The following is a 19022-nucleotide window of genomic DNA, read 5'->3' as shown; positions in this document are numbered from 1 at the left end:
TAACTGCACATTTCAGGGTTATGTGCTCCTGAGGACTAATTAATGCTGCCTTCCTGGGGCGAAACCTGGTTGTGACCTCGTATAATATGGAGCTAGCGGGTCTCACCTACCAGTTTGGGTCACAGACCCTTTTTCTGCTTGCTTTGATGCTTTACTCATGGTTTATTATGTTTACACCCCAAATCCCTCCTAATCCTGGAGATCAAACCTATGCAAGCAATTTATGAATGATCATAACTCCTCTATGAAGTTAATTAACATCTCCTTAATATTTGCTTCCCTGTGCCCCACGTTAGACACTGAATAGTCTGTTTGGGCAGTGTGGGCTGCAGTAAGCACCAGCGGCAGAGATGTAAGCATTAAAGGGAATCTGTCAGCAGATTTTTGCTATGTGTAATCTGAGGACACCATGACGTAGGGGTTAAAACACTGAACTCAAATGATGTGTTACATATCAGACTGTGTGCTGTTGTTTACTTAGACAGAGCTTTAATCACCTTGTGATTAACATTGCTATGACTAGCTAGTCTTGTGAGCCCTGGTCTGACTTCGCTCCCTTCTGTGATAAGCGCCCCACTGTCTATAACTATGTACACTGAGAGCCTGGTGTGGGCAGGGTTAGCTGTGGAGTGGGCGGGGTTAGCTTTCTCAGCTCTGCTGCATTGCTAAATCTAAAAACTGATAGTTTACTGGGTGAAGCGATTCTGACACTAAGTGATACATAGTTGGATTCAGGGTCTCTTTTTTTATTCCCCTACATTATGATGCACTCATATGAAATAGCAAAAAATTGCTGACAGATTCCTTTTAAGAAAAAATTATTTGAACTCCGCAGCTGTTCTCAATCTAAAAGTAATGGATCAAAGCAATAAATAAGAGAGAGTGATCCAGCTCACCCACATTGAACTAGCCAGTGAATCCTCAGCTCGGATGAAAAACCACTCCGGCTTGGTGTAGCAATAGGAAAAGATAGGGATATCCAGCCGTTTTCTGGATAAAAAAAGTTTCAAAACAATTTTATTGGTTAAATTCAATAAAAACAGAACATTTCTAGTACTACAGAAAAAATGTGAGACCGTTTCCAAAATGTTCTGTTTTTTTTCAATTCTACTAATACATTTTATTTTTTTTACAATTTTTTATCCAAAAAGGTAGGATATTCCTACCTTCTCCAATGGATCAAGGCACCTGCCAAACTGCATGTTGATTATTACCTCTAACATAATATTACAAAAGGATTCCTGCAAGGGCAAACTAATGACAGATGAAGTTTAAATGTTAATAAATGTAGAGTAATGCACTGCAATCGGAGTAATCGTACTGCTGCATATAGATTAAATGTAAATATATTAGAGATTACAGAACAGGAGAAAGACTTGTGAGTTCTGGATACAAGTAAGCTGAGCAGCAGTACTTAATGTCAGGCAGCAGCTGCAAAAGCAAACAAGATTTTAGGGTGAATAAAAAAAAGATAAAATCCTGTGATCCAAAATGTACTGATATCCCTCTATAAATCCTTTGTAAAGCCACATTTTTTATATGGGTTCCAATTGGGCATCCACATTTTAAAAAAAGATATTTGGAATTAGGAGTCAATTCAAAGGCGGAAACTAGATTATTACATTATGGCAAGATCTCATTTATATGTATAAATACATATGTGGTCAATGCATAGTACTGGCACGTGACTTATCACTTTCCAGGACCTTACAAAGGGTAATGGAACATTTCTTACACATTGAGGAAAGTCAATTCTGGCAGCTAAACAGGAAAGGGTTCTTTACGGTTAGAGCAGTCAGACTGTGGAATGCCCGGCCACAAGAGGTAGTGATGGAGACACTATAGCAGCATTTAAAAAAGGGCTGGATGATTTAACAAAACATGACATTGTGAGTTATAAATAATCTAGCAACAGAAAATGTATAACTTTGAAGACAGTTTGAACTCTATGGTCCTAGGTCTATTTTCAACCTCTATAGCTATGTAATTATGTAGAATGTACATTAGGGAATTGCATTTCAAGAATTTTCCTATGATGTTATTTTACAAGTAAGTTTCCTCTTAATTTTTTTCTTTGTAAAGTGCAAGTAATAAGCCCAATCTCTGCCTTTAAAAAGTGCAAAATACTCCTGAAATACTTGCACGAATAATCTGTATTTCTTATGGTGCCTAAGGGAAGCCATAATGAAAGCAAATTACCAATGATGAAAGGGTTAATACTTCAGCCCTGCATCAGTAATAGCCCCTGTAGTAACAATGACAACTATTATGAGGTCATAAACAAGTGTCATAAAGAAGATTCCATAAAAGAATGGTGCGCTACCATGATCAGCGCCATTACTGATGCGCCTGAGGACCTTGAGCTTGACCACCCCACGTAATGTGCCGACCTTGGTGTAATTTGGAGGTTCTAGCAGGGAAAAGGGTTGTCTGCTTTAGACATCCCTAAGGTACGGGAAGGTAACAGAGGTGGGTCCCCAGCACAGGATCCCCTTCTGTTACACTCTACAAAGAGCTGCTCTTGTTTGAAAGTTCATAGACGGATCTATGACTTTAATGGGTGATAAATTGGGAGGGGGAGGAGGGAATATTTATCCTATTAGAGGTTATGCAAACCAAACCATCCTCTTAACCAAGTGTCCAACTTCTTGAGACTTGGACCTGGATTTGCAAGGGAGAAATGATACATCTACCTGGGCAATCAGTTGAACTAAATTTGTTCTAGCAATCAATGTGGTGACAGATATCGCAGCCAGATCTCTCCCACATCCAGTTTATCACATTTATAGTCTATACTTGTTAGGTCGTTCTCTGTAAATCTGGTAAAATGTCCAAATTGTAAAATTCTGCAGTTACATCTGTTATATATCAGCACTAACTCTCTAAGCCCAAGGGAGGGGCAATCCTCCAGCCATGGTTCCCTAGAGGTTTCCTCCACAGGGGGTTTTCCTCTCCGGAGTGCTGGAGGGTGACTCTTCGTGAGTCGGGGGGTTGTGCTATTTTCGGTGTCATGTGAATTGAAATAAACTTGACAATGTTTGACACCCAATTGCAATGCCTCGTGTATTTATTTTCTGTGCCTCGGATTCAGTTTGTTTGGGAGTCGGGGTTCATGACATATCACTGAGTCATATGTCTGGACATCTCCTGGCCGCAGTTTTGCCCCAGCAGTTGCCCCTGCTCTGGGGAGTATGATGGAGCAGAGAAGACAAGCTTCACAGCACAGCACCTGCAAATGTGCACTCATCCTCGGAATAAGGACTTATATTACAGTATTACAAGCAGATTCACACAGTGAGTATTTTGGGCATTAATTTACATCAGTATTTGTAAGCTAAAAACAAGAGGGGAACAAACAGAGAAAAATAATAATTGAATCACTTTCACCACTTCTGTGTTTTAAATCCACTCCTGGTGTCTATTAACAAATACTGATGCAGAATATCGCCATGTAAAAGTGCCCTAAAGTTTGCAGGACAGATCCCTCAAAAACATATGTTGATATTGGGAAAATAGGTTATTCTTATTGAAATACTCCAGGATAGCATCTCTTAGTTAACCCCCAAAGATGTTGCCCACAGTAGAGGTTAAACGTACCAGCCTATAAATTCCAGGCTCAGATGTTGTCCCCTTCTTGAATATTGGAACCACATTTGCTATGCGGCTGTAACGCTGGTGGGTGTGGACCCACTGTGCCACGGGCTGGGCTTACTCTGGAGTGGCGTGACTAGGTGTCTACTGGGTTAACAATTGGCTCAGTGATAGAAAACAGAAAGTGGTTATTAATGGAACACCCTCAGATTGGGCCACAGTTAACAGTGGGGTACCAAAGGGATCAGTAATGGCAGGGGTGGACATATCGCCGGTGTAGCTGCACCGGGGCCCAGAGTTGGAGGGGTCCCACAACAACGGCACACATCCAGCTGAAATGTATTGCGAAGCAGGGAACCCACGACTCTCTACACTGCCATATACACCGCTAGCTAATCAGAGGCTGGAATCAGAAGCGTGCCCCTGACTGGTGGAACATGGCAGTGATGTCATGCGCCAAGGCTCGCACACCAAAGATCATATGTAGCAAGATGGGAGCAGCAGATAAGAGGACAAGCGTTTCACCTAACACGTCCTCCCGCACACTGTGAAAAGGTCCTTCTCACCACCTGGACTGGGGGAGGGTTCCTGCACTAATGTGCTGCTGCTCTTCCGTCTCTGGAAGCTATGTATCTCAGCCTGCTCCTGCGAGGCTAGCTGGCCGTAGGTAATGGTCATGCTGACTAGCTGAGGAATCATCTCCTCGTTCATCTTTCACGTGCATAACATGAATGTGAAGAAAAGGAGGTCACGTGGAACTCGTGAGAGAAGGGGTACGGCGTTGATCCCTGCGCAGAGGAAGATATTAGGAGACACCAAGTGACAGAGCGGCCCAGTGTAGATACCAGCCCATCTGGAGATTGCCAGATGGCCAGTCCGGCCCTGATGGGGGTTACAGAAACAGCATAGCTTCCCTGTTTCCATAGTCCCAACTCCAGTGGTAAGTTCATGTATGAGGTTCTGATCTCAGCCACATAAGGCGGAGATGGTGATAACCCTTTAAGTAACAGAGAAATAGCTATTTTAGGAAAATGCATGCAGGTCATGTGCGGTTATGGCAGTCTGCACTAGACCTAAAAAGCACACAGAGCCCCAATTATTGCCTGCAGATAGTCTAGTAGTGCTGTTATGAAAATTTACCTTTTAAATCATCCTTGCCACTGTCTTTGGCTTGGAAACTCTTTTCATTGTCTTTAAACAATATAGCAGGGACAAAAGCTTTCAGGTCAATCAAGTTCTCATAGAAGTTTCGGGCGTCTTCATCTTCCCAGATGCCACCTTCTAAATCATAATCACCAGGCTTCCCAGGTGTGAATATGTCAATGCCAGGTCCATGTTCTGAAAAACAGATCATATCAAAGTGCAAAACATTAAAACTGAAAGACACAATGTCAATCTGACGTTCACAATGGATACGCCATTCTGAGTACACGACCACTGAGCATTAGTCCTCCTCGACCCCTCTCTAGTTCTCCTGAAGTCATTCAGTGAAAAAACAAGAGATAGTGGAAAGACTTGGAGGACTTAGAGCAGGTCTGTAGGGCCTACTATACAAAACACATTGCACATGATAGAAGTATTTTCTATAGGCATGTCCTTATACCTTCTGGCATGGGTTTGTCTTGAGGAAGCTCAGGCATATTTTCATCTAGAAGATCAGCAAGAGATTGCGAGTTGGCCAATAATTTCTGATAAGATGTAGCAAACTCTTCATATTGCTTGTGTCTGTCTTCACTCAATTCCCCCTTTGTGTGAAGTATGCGTCTGCCAAATGAAAACAAACAAGCCTGATTATTAAACTTAACTAGGGATACTGAAGCAGAAAAAAACAACGTACTGTGGCACTAGTCCAGTTTTATCTTAAAGGGGTTGTCCACCTCTGTGCACTTAAACATCTGGAAGTGAGCGGTGCCAATTACGTCAATGTCTACACATACCTGCGGGGACGTTTGCACCTACTCATATAATAGGACCTTCCTCAGTAATACCTGCCAATGCAATATCATTGGTAGAGATATGTGAATCGATTCGCAGAACAATAGTCCCACAGCCATGTTAATCCATGGCCATCGGACATCCTGTTTAATTAGTAGTCCTGCGGTAATCATGCCACAACAATGACATCAAGCCGGGCCTACAAATCGAAAGAAGCGCTGTGGACGTCAGCAGGTAGGAGGCGATTCTCAGAGCTCCGATCCAATAACCACTGAATAGTGACGAGGCCACTAGACCAGGGTCCTGTAAATTTATTTGCTCATCTTTAATCATTGGCACTGCTCACCTACTGATGCAGAAGTGAGCAGAGCAGGACAAGCCCTTAAAGCAAAATTAGGAAAAGAACTGTGGAATTCAATATGGAATCAATGGCGCTATATAAATTATTAATAATAATATCACATCCATAAACTTTTTATTTAGCAGACCAGTTTAGTCTAGGACTCATTTGACACTTTATTAAATGTATCCTGTTAAACTGAGGCTAAGGGTATGTGCCCACGTTGCAGAAATGAAGCAGAAAATTTCTGCTTCATTTCCACATGTCCTCTCCCGGAAAAACGCTTGCGGAATTTGGCAAGAGCTTTTCGCGCGTTTATGATGCGTTTGGGACATGCGGAATTGCCTTGCATTTTTTATTGCATTAACAAGGCAATTCTGCATGCGTAAACGCAAAATTAATGGACATGTTGCGGATTTTTGAGCACAGCATAAACGCTGCGGAAAAATCCGCAGCATGGGCATTGAAATTGCGGATTCTCATTGGGGACCATGGGGGGGGGCGGATTAACAAGCGTTTACGCTGGGGAAATTCCGCATCATATACGCTTGTAAAACGCTACGTGGGCACATAAATTACCTTTGGTTAACAGTCAGGTTAAACTGATTTTTTGGGGATTTTATATTGGTGGCCTATACTTCGCATAAGTCAATAGAGGTCCCACTCCTTAGACATCTACCAATTAGCAGAACGCGAAAGAAAAAAAAATATGCCCAAGAGTTGTAAAGGGGTTGTCCACTTTCATGTTCTCCAAGCTGTCTAAAATACATAAAATAACAAACACACCCTGCCTGGGTTCAGCGCCAGCTCTGCGGCGCTGCTCGGGTCCCAGTGTTTTGACTACAAGGGTGACATCACATCAATGGCATGTGACACTGCTCTAGCCAGGCACTGGAGTTGATGGCTCATGATGCGGAGCTTAGTGCCTGGCTAGAGTGGAGTCATGCGCTCTTAAAATGACATCACAGCTGTAGTCAAAACAGCTGGACCACAGCAACGGCAGGGAGCAGGTGCTGAGCCCAGGGAAGGACAGTACAAGCAGAGTTTGGTATTTTACTGTTTTGGGCCCACTTTCCTGAAAGTGGACAGCCTCTTTTAATCCATTTTTTATTAACAGTTACACCATAGGCTTGTTTCACATGTCTTGACATTTATGATCATAGTAAGGACTGTGAAGTCAGGGCCAGCCACAGTTCTTCTGACCGAAGCTTAGGCATAGGTGAAGCTGTTCAGTTCGGATGACGAGATCCAAGGCAGGTCCAGACACTGTGGTCCGTTACTTGGAGTGTAAATGTTGCACATGTGAAACCAGCTTTTGCCCTTGGCTTCACAGATGTACCCAAGCCATACCTGTTCTGACGTTCAATGTTCTGCAGCTCCCGATGGTCCCTCTTCAGATGCTTTGTTAGAGAAGTGAAGTACTCCTTCAGCAAGTTCTGAAAAGGCTGCTGCTTCTCTGGACTGATAATCTCACTAGGTGGGAAGTTTAGATTAAATTTGTCAGATGAACACTTCACTTTTCTTGGAACCAAGCCGGCAATGTCATCACCACAATGACGACAGAAGCTTATGACCACAGACACATGAGTGTGGGACTCCCGATCAGCATTTATGATGTTCTTCAGTTGTTCATAGATCAATGAGAGACCTTCTTTATCAGTGAAAATACCAATTATGGTTAGTTCAGCAATGAAGCGCAAATCTGTTCTCAGTTTAGTAATGTTCGGGGTTTTATCTTCTTTGCGAGCTTCAAAGTGTTTCTTCCAAACCTGAAGCAGAGACTGAGCAAAATCGGCATATCGCTGGTGGAAGAGAGAACACAAGTGCACGGCGCAGTTAACATCAGAGATTTTTAGCTTCGCTTCAACTATTGAAGCTGCGGCTTCTGCAATGTACTTGCTAAGGTTAAGGCCATTGAAATCATGGGACAGAGAATCTCTCTGCTGCTCAGTTATGGTTCTTAGTTTCTTCACAAAGGCAGTGTTTTTCTTGAGACTAGAATCCAGACGGCTGAAAAAGTGTTCTTCAGGACGATGCTCAGAGGCATTTTGATTTTTGCTCCGAAGCTCTTTTCTGGCCTGATGTCTTTCCCAGGCTTCCTGGTGTAATTGATGTGCTTCATCTTTCTCCCTGTATCAAAAAAATATATAATCACGTTTATTCTATTTTAAAGTCATAAAAACTAGAATACTACTCCATGAAAGAAAAAAATAATCTTAGCTGCTTGCTAGCCTGCACCCTGAATCTTCAAAAAACATAAGGGTGAACCTTCCTAAACAAATACATTCCCTATGAAAGACATGAATATATTTAAAGGGTTTGTCTGACCTATTTTATGTCCTTTGGATAGGTCATCCATATCAGATTAGCGGGTGGACTGACAGTCAGCCCCCACACTGGACTGCTGCTATCAGCTCTGGTGGTGACCAGATGTACACAGTGTACTGAGCCGTTCCTATTAAAGTGAATTTAGCACATTAATAAATGGCATAGGAAACCCCAACCTAGAATATTTAGCCCCTAGGTACTTACTTTATTAGAGCAGCAGCTTCTTCTTGATGACTCAGTTCTTCTTCCCGTTTTTTTCTATCCTCCTCTTGAGCGCGTTTTTCCTCCTCCGCAGTTTTTCCTGAATCCTCCTCCTTCTTCTTACTATCCTTGTCCTCCTTCTTGCGTTTGTCATCTTCGGTTTTTTTCTTCTTCTCTTCTGAGACCCTTGATGAGTCTTTCTTGCTTCCCACCTTTAGCTCATCTTTCGCTCTCTCTCTACCACCTGCTGCCCGCTTATCAGAAGAGTCTTTGGAAACACCCGCAGACTCTCTCTCTTCCATGCTCGATGGGTTTTTACGTTCTGCTGGCATTATTTGAACAATGCAAACCTTTGAAGAAAAAGTGAAAGCGAAACATTAATGAAATATAATAAATTCACATAAATAAATGATATACCATATATATTTCCTGTACATTTCACTCTGTGGCATATAGACAATATAATGTCGACCCAAATAAACACGAATGGAATTTTTAATGTCATTTCCCAAAATAATGTGCCCACCTGTGTCAGCAACATAAAGGCTAGTTATATTTTTTAGATAATCTAATGTTCATGGTGGCGTGCCTTGAGATCTGCTGGGAAAAGGGAACTGGGCATGCTGGAGTTAATAGAGTGTTTCATTACTATGATCATGATGACCTATCCGTCTGATGGGTCATCAATGTCAGATTGGTGGAGGTCTGACACCTGGTACCCCCATCAGCTCTAGAAGAAACCGGAAATAAATAGTTGTGGAACAGGGCACCACAGTTTCATCAAAAGATTAGTGGCCGCTGCCAGGCACTGCAGATCAGCGCATGTGCAAATGAATAAAAGCCGGTCTGCAGAACCTGGCAACAGCCACTAAACAGGTGACAATACTAGTGTTCAGCTCCACAAAAGCATCCACCCAACTGCATCAAGAGTGGAGAACAGCTGGTTGTTAGGTGTGGGTACCTAGGATAAGACACCAATCTGATATTCATGACCCATCAGACAGATATGTCATCAATATCATAGTAATGAAATACTCCATGAAATCTAGCATGCCCATTCCATTTTATTTCCCCACAGATATAGGGGGTTAAACTTGCTCAATTCTTTGTTGCCCAGGAAAGGGGCAAGCAGCACATATTAAAAAGGTTTTTTTGTACTTAAATGCATGAATTTTGAGCTAAAAATCTTTTTTTTTTCTATTGAAGTTAATTAAAAATATTGCACCATTTGGCTTTTTCAGGCTCTTTATTTAACTGCAGATTCAACTTTGATGTAGTCTCTGATCAGAAATCAACTGAGAAGAGCTCAGAAAGAGACAGACAACAGTTTCAAACTCCCCGTCAGACTATCAAAGCGGGCGGACAGACAAAATGTCAGGAAAAGGAACCCATCAGCTGACACATGCTGACCGATCCACGGGCGCCGGCTGCGTGATTTCAGCCATATACTGACTTCTGAAGCAGCCCTAACTTGGATATGCTGTGGCGGTTCAGAGAAAAACAATTTAATAGCCGCTGGGGACAGAGACGCACGAGGGACTAGTCACACAGGCAGAGACAGAGGGTGGGGAGAAGCCACCAGGGGATCAGCCTGTCTGACTAGTCTCTCATGCGGCTCGGTCCTCGGTGGCTTCTCCCTGAGTACCTGTATAGGGAGAGACCTCTCACTCCAGGGCAGCAGGCGGGGAGAAGCCACCAGGGGATCAGCCTGTCTGACTAGTCTCTCATGCGGCTCGGTCCTCGGTGGCTTCTCCCTGAGTACCTGTATAGGGAGAGACCTCTCACTCCAGGGCAGCAGGCGGGGAGAAGCCACCAGGGGATCAGCCTGTCTGACTAGTCTCTCACGCGGCTCGGTCCTGTGGATGGTACTACATGCATCAGCTGTCAGGTTCCCTTTACCCCATGCTGCAGCCAGTGATAGACAGTACAACTCAGAGGCTATAGAAGGCAAATAGTACAACATTTTTAAATGATGTCAAAAAGCAAAAGGGATTTTTAGACTAAAATACTTGCATTTAATATAATAAAAAAAGGGCCCCATAAGGTGGATAACCTCGTTAAGGGAAGGAGGGGGTGTCTGCAGAGTACGAGTATGCAGAGTAAAATTCTCGATCAACTTAGCCATATAATTTACTCCTGCTTCTCATGACATCACCCTAACCTCATCTCATTCACAAAGTGTAGTCTAATGACCAATGCCATCACCATTACTGTACATAGATTTTTCAGGCTAAAAATATCCTCAAAGGGTGAAAAAAACGTGGGTTTTTTTGTGCGCTTTTTGACCCTGTTTTTCTTTTGTGTATGGGACATTTTTCAAGATAAACAGATTACCGTATTTTTCAGACTACAAGACGCACCTAAGTTTTAAAGGAGGAAAATAGGAGAAAAAAAATGTAAGCAAAAAATGTGGTCATGATGCCCTGTTATGGGGGAGGGGGTCTGCTGCTGACACTGGTATTGGAGTAATGTCCCCCAATTCTGTTAATATCCTCCATCCTGGTATGCATGGCACCCCTCTGAGCCCCCATCACGCTGCCTACAAAAAAAAAAAAAAAAAAAAAAAAAAAAAAAAAAAAAAAAGAACAATCATACTCACCTCCTCTCTCCTCCAGCGCTGTCCCACTCTGCTGCCGACACTCTCACTGTGTGAGCCACGCATGGCAGGGAGAGCATGGCGTCCCAGCCATGCGCTCTCACACAGTGTGAGACGCTGTGCTGGAATAGTCACTGCTCCCCACGCTGGGACTCGGTGCGTGGGGAGCAGTGACCAGTCAGTCTGTTCAATAGCAGGCACACTGTACAGTAGCGCAGCTCCTGCAGCCGCTAAGCGGTCAGTGTGCCTGTTATTAAAGACCATGGATATTCACTACAACCCATGGAAGTGGGTTGTAGTGAATATCCATGGTCTTTAATAACAGGCACACTGACTGCAGAGCGCAGCAGGAGCCGTGCTGCGGTACAGTGTGCCCGCTATTAAGAGAAATGAATATTCATTGCTCTCCACGCCCATGGGCGTGGGGAGCAGGGAATATGCATTTTTTTTTAGTAGCGGGCACAGCTAGGCTGCAGTAGGCGGCTGCTGCTTCCTGTACCCCGCTGTTGCTCCCCCCCACACCCACCACCATGCGGCCATACAATAATATAGTAAAATTTTTGAGGAAAAAAGTGCATCTTATAGTCCGAAAAATACGGTAATTAAATTTGGAGTGTTCCCGCAACCAAGCAGAAACCCACTAAAAAAAATTGACATATTACTTTTTTTCACGTAGAAAAAGAACAGCACCATGATGTGCATTATAGTTCCCCATTTAAAATCAATATGAAGCATATTCAAAGATTAGTTAAAGAAGCAGTCCCACTAAGTATTATTATTCATTAAATATGCGTACAATCATGTATGTAATGTAGTGCGAGTGTATTAATATACTCACCTACCGCTGTTCTCCTCTTCTCAGTGACATCACCACAATTGCGACTAGCCGGCTCACTCTAAGGTCTGTGTGAGCAGGAAGTCTCTGTTACAATATAAGTCTATGGAACCTCGTTCTGACACTCTACAGGTTCACATTGTAAAAGGAACTTCCAGCTCATGCAAAGAGCATATAATGAGCCGGCTAGTCGCAAACTGTGGTGATGTCACGGAGAAGATGAGAAGAACGGCGCTGGACACCGGAGAGAGCGGAGGTAGGCGAGTATGTTAATACACTTACACTACATTACATGCATATATACACATATTTAATGACTAAAATACTTAGTGGGACGGCTTCTTTAAAACATTTTTAAGAGCAGATTCACCTCCTTCTCCCTTTTTAATTTTGAGTTTGGAAAAACCCTTGAAACAAAAAAAAAAAAAAAAAAAAGAAGACTGACAGATGTTATTAATTTCTATGAAGTGATTGAGAGTAATTAGGACATAAGTGTCCATTTTTTTCTGAATAAATTGGTTGTATATTTTTTTATCTGCTGAGATCAAAAGTAGTGCAAAAATCATAGTGCAAACCCAGATACCACAAGTCTCATAAAACAGTAATTCTCCATGACAGCAGCATCTCCCAGGACCAGGTACAGGGGGACACAAGTCACTCCTGACGTATACTTCTAATGTGAGGCCCGGAGATGTGAACAGTGCCCACTGTCCTCATCTCACAAACTCATACAGTGGTTATCCATGACTTTAAGGCTATGTTCCCACGATGAGCTTTTTGTGTGTTTTTGATGTTGCAGAATTTCTGCACCCATTATTTCATACTTGCGTTTATTGCATTTTTCTGTGCGTTTTTGACGCTACAGTTTTTTGTCGTGGCACGCTTTAAATAAAGCTGCCTTATTTATGATACTTTGGCTTTGACAAAATGTTATTGACATAAGTGCAGATTACACGAGCTTTGGTTGCCTTTCCGCCGTGGAAACCCACTTAAAATGCATGAGCGGTTTTTACCTGCGGAATTTCCGCACCTAATGCAAGTCTATGGGAAAGCTAAAACTCAGCATACCCGCAACAGAAATTTACATGCTGCGGATTTATAACATGCACCACAAGTCAGTTTACGAAGCACATAAGATTACTATAAATCTTATCCACTTTGCTGGACCTCAAAGATGCTGCATTTTTGACACAGGAAAAGAAACGCACCAAAAGCTCATCGTGGGAACATAGCTTTATACTGATGACCTATTCATGTTCTATCCCAAGGAAATCAGATCAGTGGGGTCCAAAAGCCAACACTCCAACTGATCTACTGTTACCAGCATTAGGGCTCTTTCACACGTCAGTGTGTCCGGTATGTGTGGTGACAGTTTCCACTTCAAATCTATGGGTTCTGCGCACATGTCAGTGTGTTTCCACGGGCCGTGTGTCAATGGGCAAAACACGCTGGCATGTCCATTTTTGGACGACAGCACGGATTACACGGACCCAATCAAGTCAATGGGTTCATGTAAACACGTACCGCACACGGATGCCATCCGTGTGACACGTACTGGCGCTTGGGAATCAGTGTACAGTTAGCGCACCTAACAGTCCACCTGTAAAAAGAAGAATAAAATAAAAAATCCTTATACTCTCCTATCCTAAGTGTCCCCCGCTGTAATCCATGTGACCGATTATGCCAAGGAGAATGATCCGCTGCAGTGAGTGACAGGACACCGCTCACTGAATTGAGTCAGTCATTCTCCCCGGCTTCTCTACTGAACTGTCGCATGGATTACAGCAGGGGACACTTAAGACGAGTATATAGATTTTTTATTTTATTCTTATTTTCACAGATGGACACTGCGGGAGCAGACACTACTACTCTCATCATTGTCCCTGCTGGTGCTGAGCGCAGCGCAGGCAGGGAACCAGGATGACAGCAGCGTTCAGCACCTGGCTCTTGCGAACAGCGCTAACTGTACACTGATTCCCAAGCGCCGGTACATGTGATCCTGATGCGGCACACGTGTGCCACACACGGACATCTCCGGTACGGGTTTTTCCAGTACCGGAAATATATGGATGTGTGAAACTGCCCTTAGCTGGAAGTAAACAGTATATAAAGACAAAACAAAAAACACTATGTAGTGGCTGCTGCTGGGAACTGCAAAACAGCTTCTACTGAAGAAAATAGTGGTATGTGCAGCACGGTAGCTCAGTGGTTAGAACAGCAGCCTTTCAGCGCTGGGGTCCTGCGTTCAAATCCCGCCAAAGACAACATCAGCAAGGAGTTTGTATGGGTTTCCTCTGGGTTCTCTGGTTTCCTCCCACAGTCCAAAGACATACTGATAGGGAATTTAGATTGTGAGCCCCATAGGGTACAGCGATGTTAATGTCTGTAGAACGCTGCAGAATATGATGGTGCTGTATAAGGAAAACATAATAATCTGCAGTATTCGGCAGTAGCAGCTAGACAGTGTATGAAGCTTTGGTGTTCCACTCCATGCGCTGTTGTGTATAAGGGCTCATACTCATTTGAGAGAAAAACGGACGAGTGCAATGAGAAAAAAAAAAAAAAAAAGAAAAAAAATTGCACTTGGACCAATGTTATTCTATGAGGCACATCTCATCTGCGATTTTTTTCTCAGCTGAAATCGGACTGAGAAAGAAAAATCGCATCATGCTGTGATTTGCCGCGTATATCGGACGAGCCTCACCAATGCAAGTCAATGGGTGCGAGAAAAAAAAAACGTACAGCACACGGACCATCCGTATGCCATCATATTTGTACAGATACTTTACCATTCTGTAGCATAGAACACTGTAAATGGTCCTGTAAATGATTGCAGAATAATAGTTGCAGAGAAAAAAACGCATTGAATACGGATGTCATACAGATGCTAGTTGTGAAAAATCCATTGTCCTCTCATGAAAATCACATGACCCTCGTCCGATTTTTCGGTCCAGATATTGGAACTTTTTTTTCACACATATGGGTATGAGCCCTTATATTGACAATTTATTCTAATTATAGCTCATTGATATAAATGTATTGGAAAACACCTTTAAATTAATCAGTATTTTACTTGGGGTCAGCATTATTCTTGCTATCAAATTAAAGAAGCTTTCCATTAAAGTGAATCTGTCACCCCCTGGCACTTATCTGACCTCTAATATGGGCATACAGGTGATCCTGTATTCCTCATATTAGAGGTCTAGCCGCTGTGAAATGTCTTTTTATTCAATCAAGTTTCTGGTGCTGTGGAGCCAGGGCCTGGAAGAAATCCCCCCCCCCGCACATCACAGTGCCTGGATTTGGCTGCTGCAACTGCACATCACAGGGCACTGTGACATGCAGGGGAGGGTCGAATCATTATAAATTATCACATGAGGTGGGGATTTCTTCAGGGCCCAAGGCCGGCAAGCATCAGAAACTTGATTAAATAAAAAGATGTTTCACAGCAAGCAGACCTCTAATATGAGGCATAGAAGTAGGTATAGATTTACATTTATATCACCTGTATGCCCATAGTAGAGGTCAGATAAGTCCCAGGCGGTAACAGATTCCCTTTAAGTTTTATTTATTACATGTGTATGTGCATGTAATAATATACTTATCTACTGCTGCTTTCTTTGGGATCCAGTGCTGTTCTGATCCTCTTCTCAAAGATGTCCCTGCTCTTCAGACTCTTTGGGTCACACTGCGCTCTGCGTGCCCCAGAAGTGGCTTTTACAATACAAGTATATGGAGTAACAGAACGAGGCCCCATATACTGTATTTTGTGGACTATAAGATGCACCTCAAATTTTGGAAACTAGGAAAAAAAAAGTTTTTAAATAAAATGGCGGTGCGTCTTATAGTCCGTTTTAACTGTAGCTTATCAGGTAGGGGTCGGCGGAGCGGGGTTGCTGCTTCAGGAGGCCGGAAGCAGGAGTGGGGTGATGCTGTGGTGCCTGGATTAGATGTCGGTGCCAGTGAGCGAAGTCCCCTTTCCCATTCAGTTTCCTGAGGTGGGCATTGGGAAAACGTCCGCTGGAGGCAGAACATGCGCAGATTGAGATCTCAGGAGATGAGATCTCATTTCCTGAGATCTTAACCTGTGCATGCGCTGCCTCCGGCGGCCATTTTCCCGAAACCCACAATAGGGAAACCAACGAGAAAAGGGGACTCCACTCACCGGCACCAACATCTAATGGGCGTCCAGGCACCGCAACATCGCCCCACTCCTGAAGCAGCAACCCGGCCTCCTGTGACCCCTTTCCAACGCAGCCGACCCTTTCTCCAGATTATAAGACACACCCCCACTTACTTTCAAAATTTTGAGGTAAAAAAAAAAAAATAAAAAATGTCTTATAATTTGAAAAATAAGGTACTCACATAGTAAAGAGACATTCACATAGTAAAGAGACATCTGGCTCACACAGTAATTCGTATGAAACGCAGTGACATCACTGAGAAGAGAAGAATGGTGCTGGACAGCAGAGAGAGTGGTGGTAGGTGAGTATATTATTACACTCAGGGCTGTGGAGTCGGAGCCCATTTTGGTGGAATCGGTATAAAATGGACCAACTCCAACTCCTAAAATACACTGTGTTCCAAATTATTATGCAAATAATATTTTCTCAGATTTTCCCAAATTACCTATATGAATTGCAGTCATTGTAATTTTCCAGTCAAATAACTATAAGGCTAAGTGCCCACGTTGCGGAACTGAAGCATATTTTTTACGCTTCTCCCTGGCGGGAAAAAAAATCGCATGCGGATTTTACATGCGGTTTTCCCGCCAGGTAGAAGCGTTTGTGAGGCGTCTTTGCATGCATTTCCGCATGCGGGTTATCAAGCACTTCTCCAAGTGATTCAAGCATCACTTGGAAAAGTACTTGACAACTTGTTCACACTATGTAAATCCATGCAACCGGCATATATAGTGTGACCAAGTAATAGTTAAAAAAAAATAAAAAATCAGAATGGTAAAAAATAAAAAAATAAAGTTTATACTCACCTTCCGATGCATTCTCTGCCCCGTCCGGAGTCTTGAGCGGCTCACGCTGTTGTGTGCAGGACCTGCAGTGACGTCATTGAGTCATGTGATGGGTCACATGACGTGGCAGGTCCTTCACACAACAGCGCGACGGCGGGAAAACACCAGAAGATAAGTATAAACTTTATTTTTTCTTTTTTTTACAGGTTCTTTGGTACCCAGGTCTGGATGAGAGTCTCCTCTCATCCAAACTTGGGTACCATCCGCACATTGATTCCGCTGCGCTTCCGCAAAATTAATGAACATGCTGCGGATTTTTGACCGCAGCATATACGCTGCGGAAAAATCCGCAGCATGGGCATTGACATTGCGGAATGCCATTGGGGACCATGGGGTGCGGATATACATGCGTTTTACAAGCGTTTACGCTGCGGAAATTCCGCAGCATATACGCCTGTAATACGCAACGTGGGCACGCAGCCTTAGAGTACAATTGAAAGGTTTTTGTACACACTGCCTATGATGGTTTCTGCTTCCAATTGTTTTGCATGAGGACAGAATACCTTCCCAGAGCTGTTGCTTAGATGTAACTGCCTCCCGCCATCATAGACACTCCTTTTGATGATGCTCCAGAGGTTCTCAATGGGGTTGAGGTCAGGGGAGCATGGGTGCCACACCATAAGTTTGTCCCCTTTTATGCCCATAGCAGCCAGAGATGCAGATGTGTTATGTGCAGCATGAGAAGCGGCATTATCATGCCTGAAAATGATCTTGCTGCGGAATACACGGTTCTTCTTCTTGAACCATGGCAGGAAGTGCTGTTTGAGAAACTCAACATACATTATGGAGTTCATCTTTATCCCTTCAGGGATCCTAAAAGGGCCGACAATCTCTCTCCCCATGATTCCCGCCCAAAACATTACTCCACCTCCTCCTTGTTAGCGCCGTAGCCGTGTTTGCATGGGGTGTCCATCAACCAGCCATCCTCCACTCCATCCATCTGGACCATCGAGATCATTTCATGCAGGATAATGCCCCGTCTCATGCTGCACATAACACATCTGCATCTCTGGCTGCTATGGGCATAAAAAGGGGACAAACTTATGGTGTGGCACCCATGCTCCCCTGACCTCAACCCCATTGAGAACCTCTGGAGCATCATCAAAAGGAGTGTCTATGATGGCGGGAGGCAGTTCACATCTAAGCAACAGCTCTGGGAGGGTATTCTGTCCTCATGCAAAACAATTGAAGCAGAAACCATCCAAAACCTGACAAATTCAATGGATGAGAGAGTTCAGAAGCTCCTTTCGAACAAGCGGTCCTATGTGCAAATGTAACATCACCTAGAATAAAGTTTTGAGTTGAAAACTGTTTGATTTCAGTTTGTAATAACCTGCTAATGCTTATAATTTCAAAAATGACCATTTTTTTGTTCTTTATTAAAATGAAAAGGTTGAAAACTCTGCTGTGCATAATAATTTGGAACATGCATTTTGAGTGCAGTTTGAGTTTTTTATTTTTTTAAAATATACTGTTATCATAGGCAGTTTGTACAAAAACCTTTCAATTGTACTCTAATAGTTATTTGACTGGAAAATTACAATGACTGCAATTCATATAAGTCATTTGGGAAAATCTGAAAAAATATTATTTGCATAATAATTTGGAACACAGTGTATATAATAAATTGGGCACAGTAGTTCAATGCAGTTTGTGGGGAATATGTTTTCATGAGAACTTGGGAACGTTATGAAATGTCTGTCCTATTCCTGATCTAAGGGTCTAGACTTTTAGCTGAGATGAATCTGTGCTACAATAAATTTATCACTTAAACATGAGCCGTGTATGAGGGAGTCGGAGGCATGGAAATTGAGGAGTTGGAGACAGAGGTTTGGCTTACTGACTCCACAGCCCTGCTTACACTCACACTACATGCATATACACACACAATGAAAAAAAACATAATCAGATTGCTTCTTTAAAAGGGAACTGGTCACTAGAATCATGCTGCCTGAACCACGGGCAGTATACAGAGACTGGCAGCGCAACTGCAGCCAAGTAAGTTTTACTCTGAAACACGGCATTTCAGAGAAAACAGTGTGAAATACCGACTGAGGAGTACAGGGAGAGATCTGACTAGTCTGATGCAGCCCTGGCCGGCTTCTCCCCACCCTGCTGTAGTTGATCGACAGGTCTTTGTCATGTGTGTACATAGGGAGATAGCTGT

The 19022-nt window shown here is 43.2% G+C and overlaps 1 protein-coding gene across 6 annotated transcripts in view; it reads right to left on the bottom strand.

Moving 5' to 3' along the window:
* The window catches only part of UPF2 (UPF2 regulator of nonsense mediated mRNA decay), a 51198-nt gene that overhangs the window by 31012 nt on the left and 1164 nt on the right, over positions 1–19022 (bottom strand). For all 6 annotated transcript variants that reach the window (XM_073652389.1, XM_073652388.1, XM_073652390.1 and 3 more), the window contains exons 2-5: positions 8399–8745; positions 7217–7996; positions 5195–5355; positions 4732–4929 (exon numbers count right to left, since the gene is read on the bottom strand). In XM_073652389.1, the coding sequence (XP_073508490.1) occupies positions 4732–4929; positions 5195–5355; positions 7217–7996; positions 8399–8745 (1486 nt within the window). The remainder of the gene's footprint in view (positions 1–4731; positions 4930–5194; positions 5356–7216; positions 7997–8398; positions 8746–19022) is intronic.

This window comes from Phyllobates terribilis, unplaced genomic scaffold (genome assembly GCF_046119375.1).
Source record: "Phyllobates terribilis strain yellow unplaced genomic scaffold, ASM4611937v1 Scaffold_11__3_contigs__length_659146591, whole genome shotgun sequence".
In the NCBI taxonomy this organism is placed as follows: domain Eukaryota; kingdom Metazoa; phylum Chordata; class Amphibia; order Anura; family Dendrobatidae; genus Phyllobates; species Phyllobates terribilis.
This window is presented reverse-complemented; position numbering and strand designations above follow the sequence as displayed.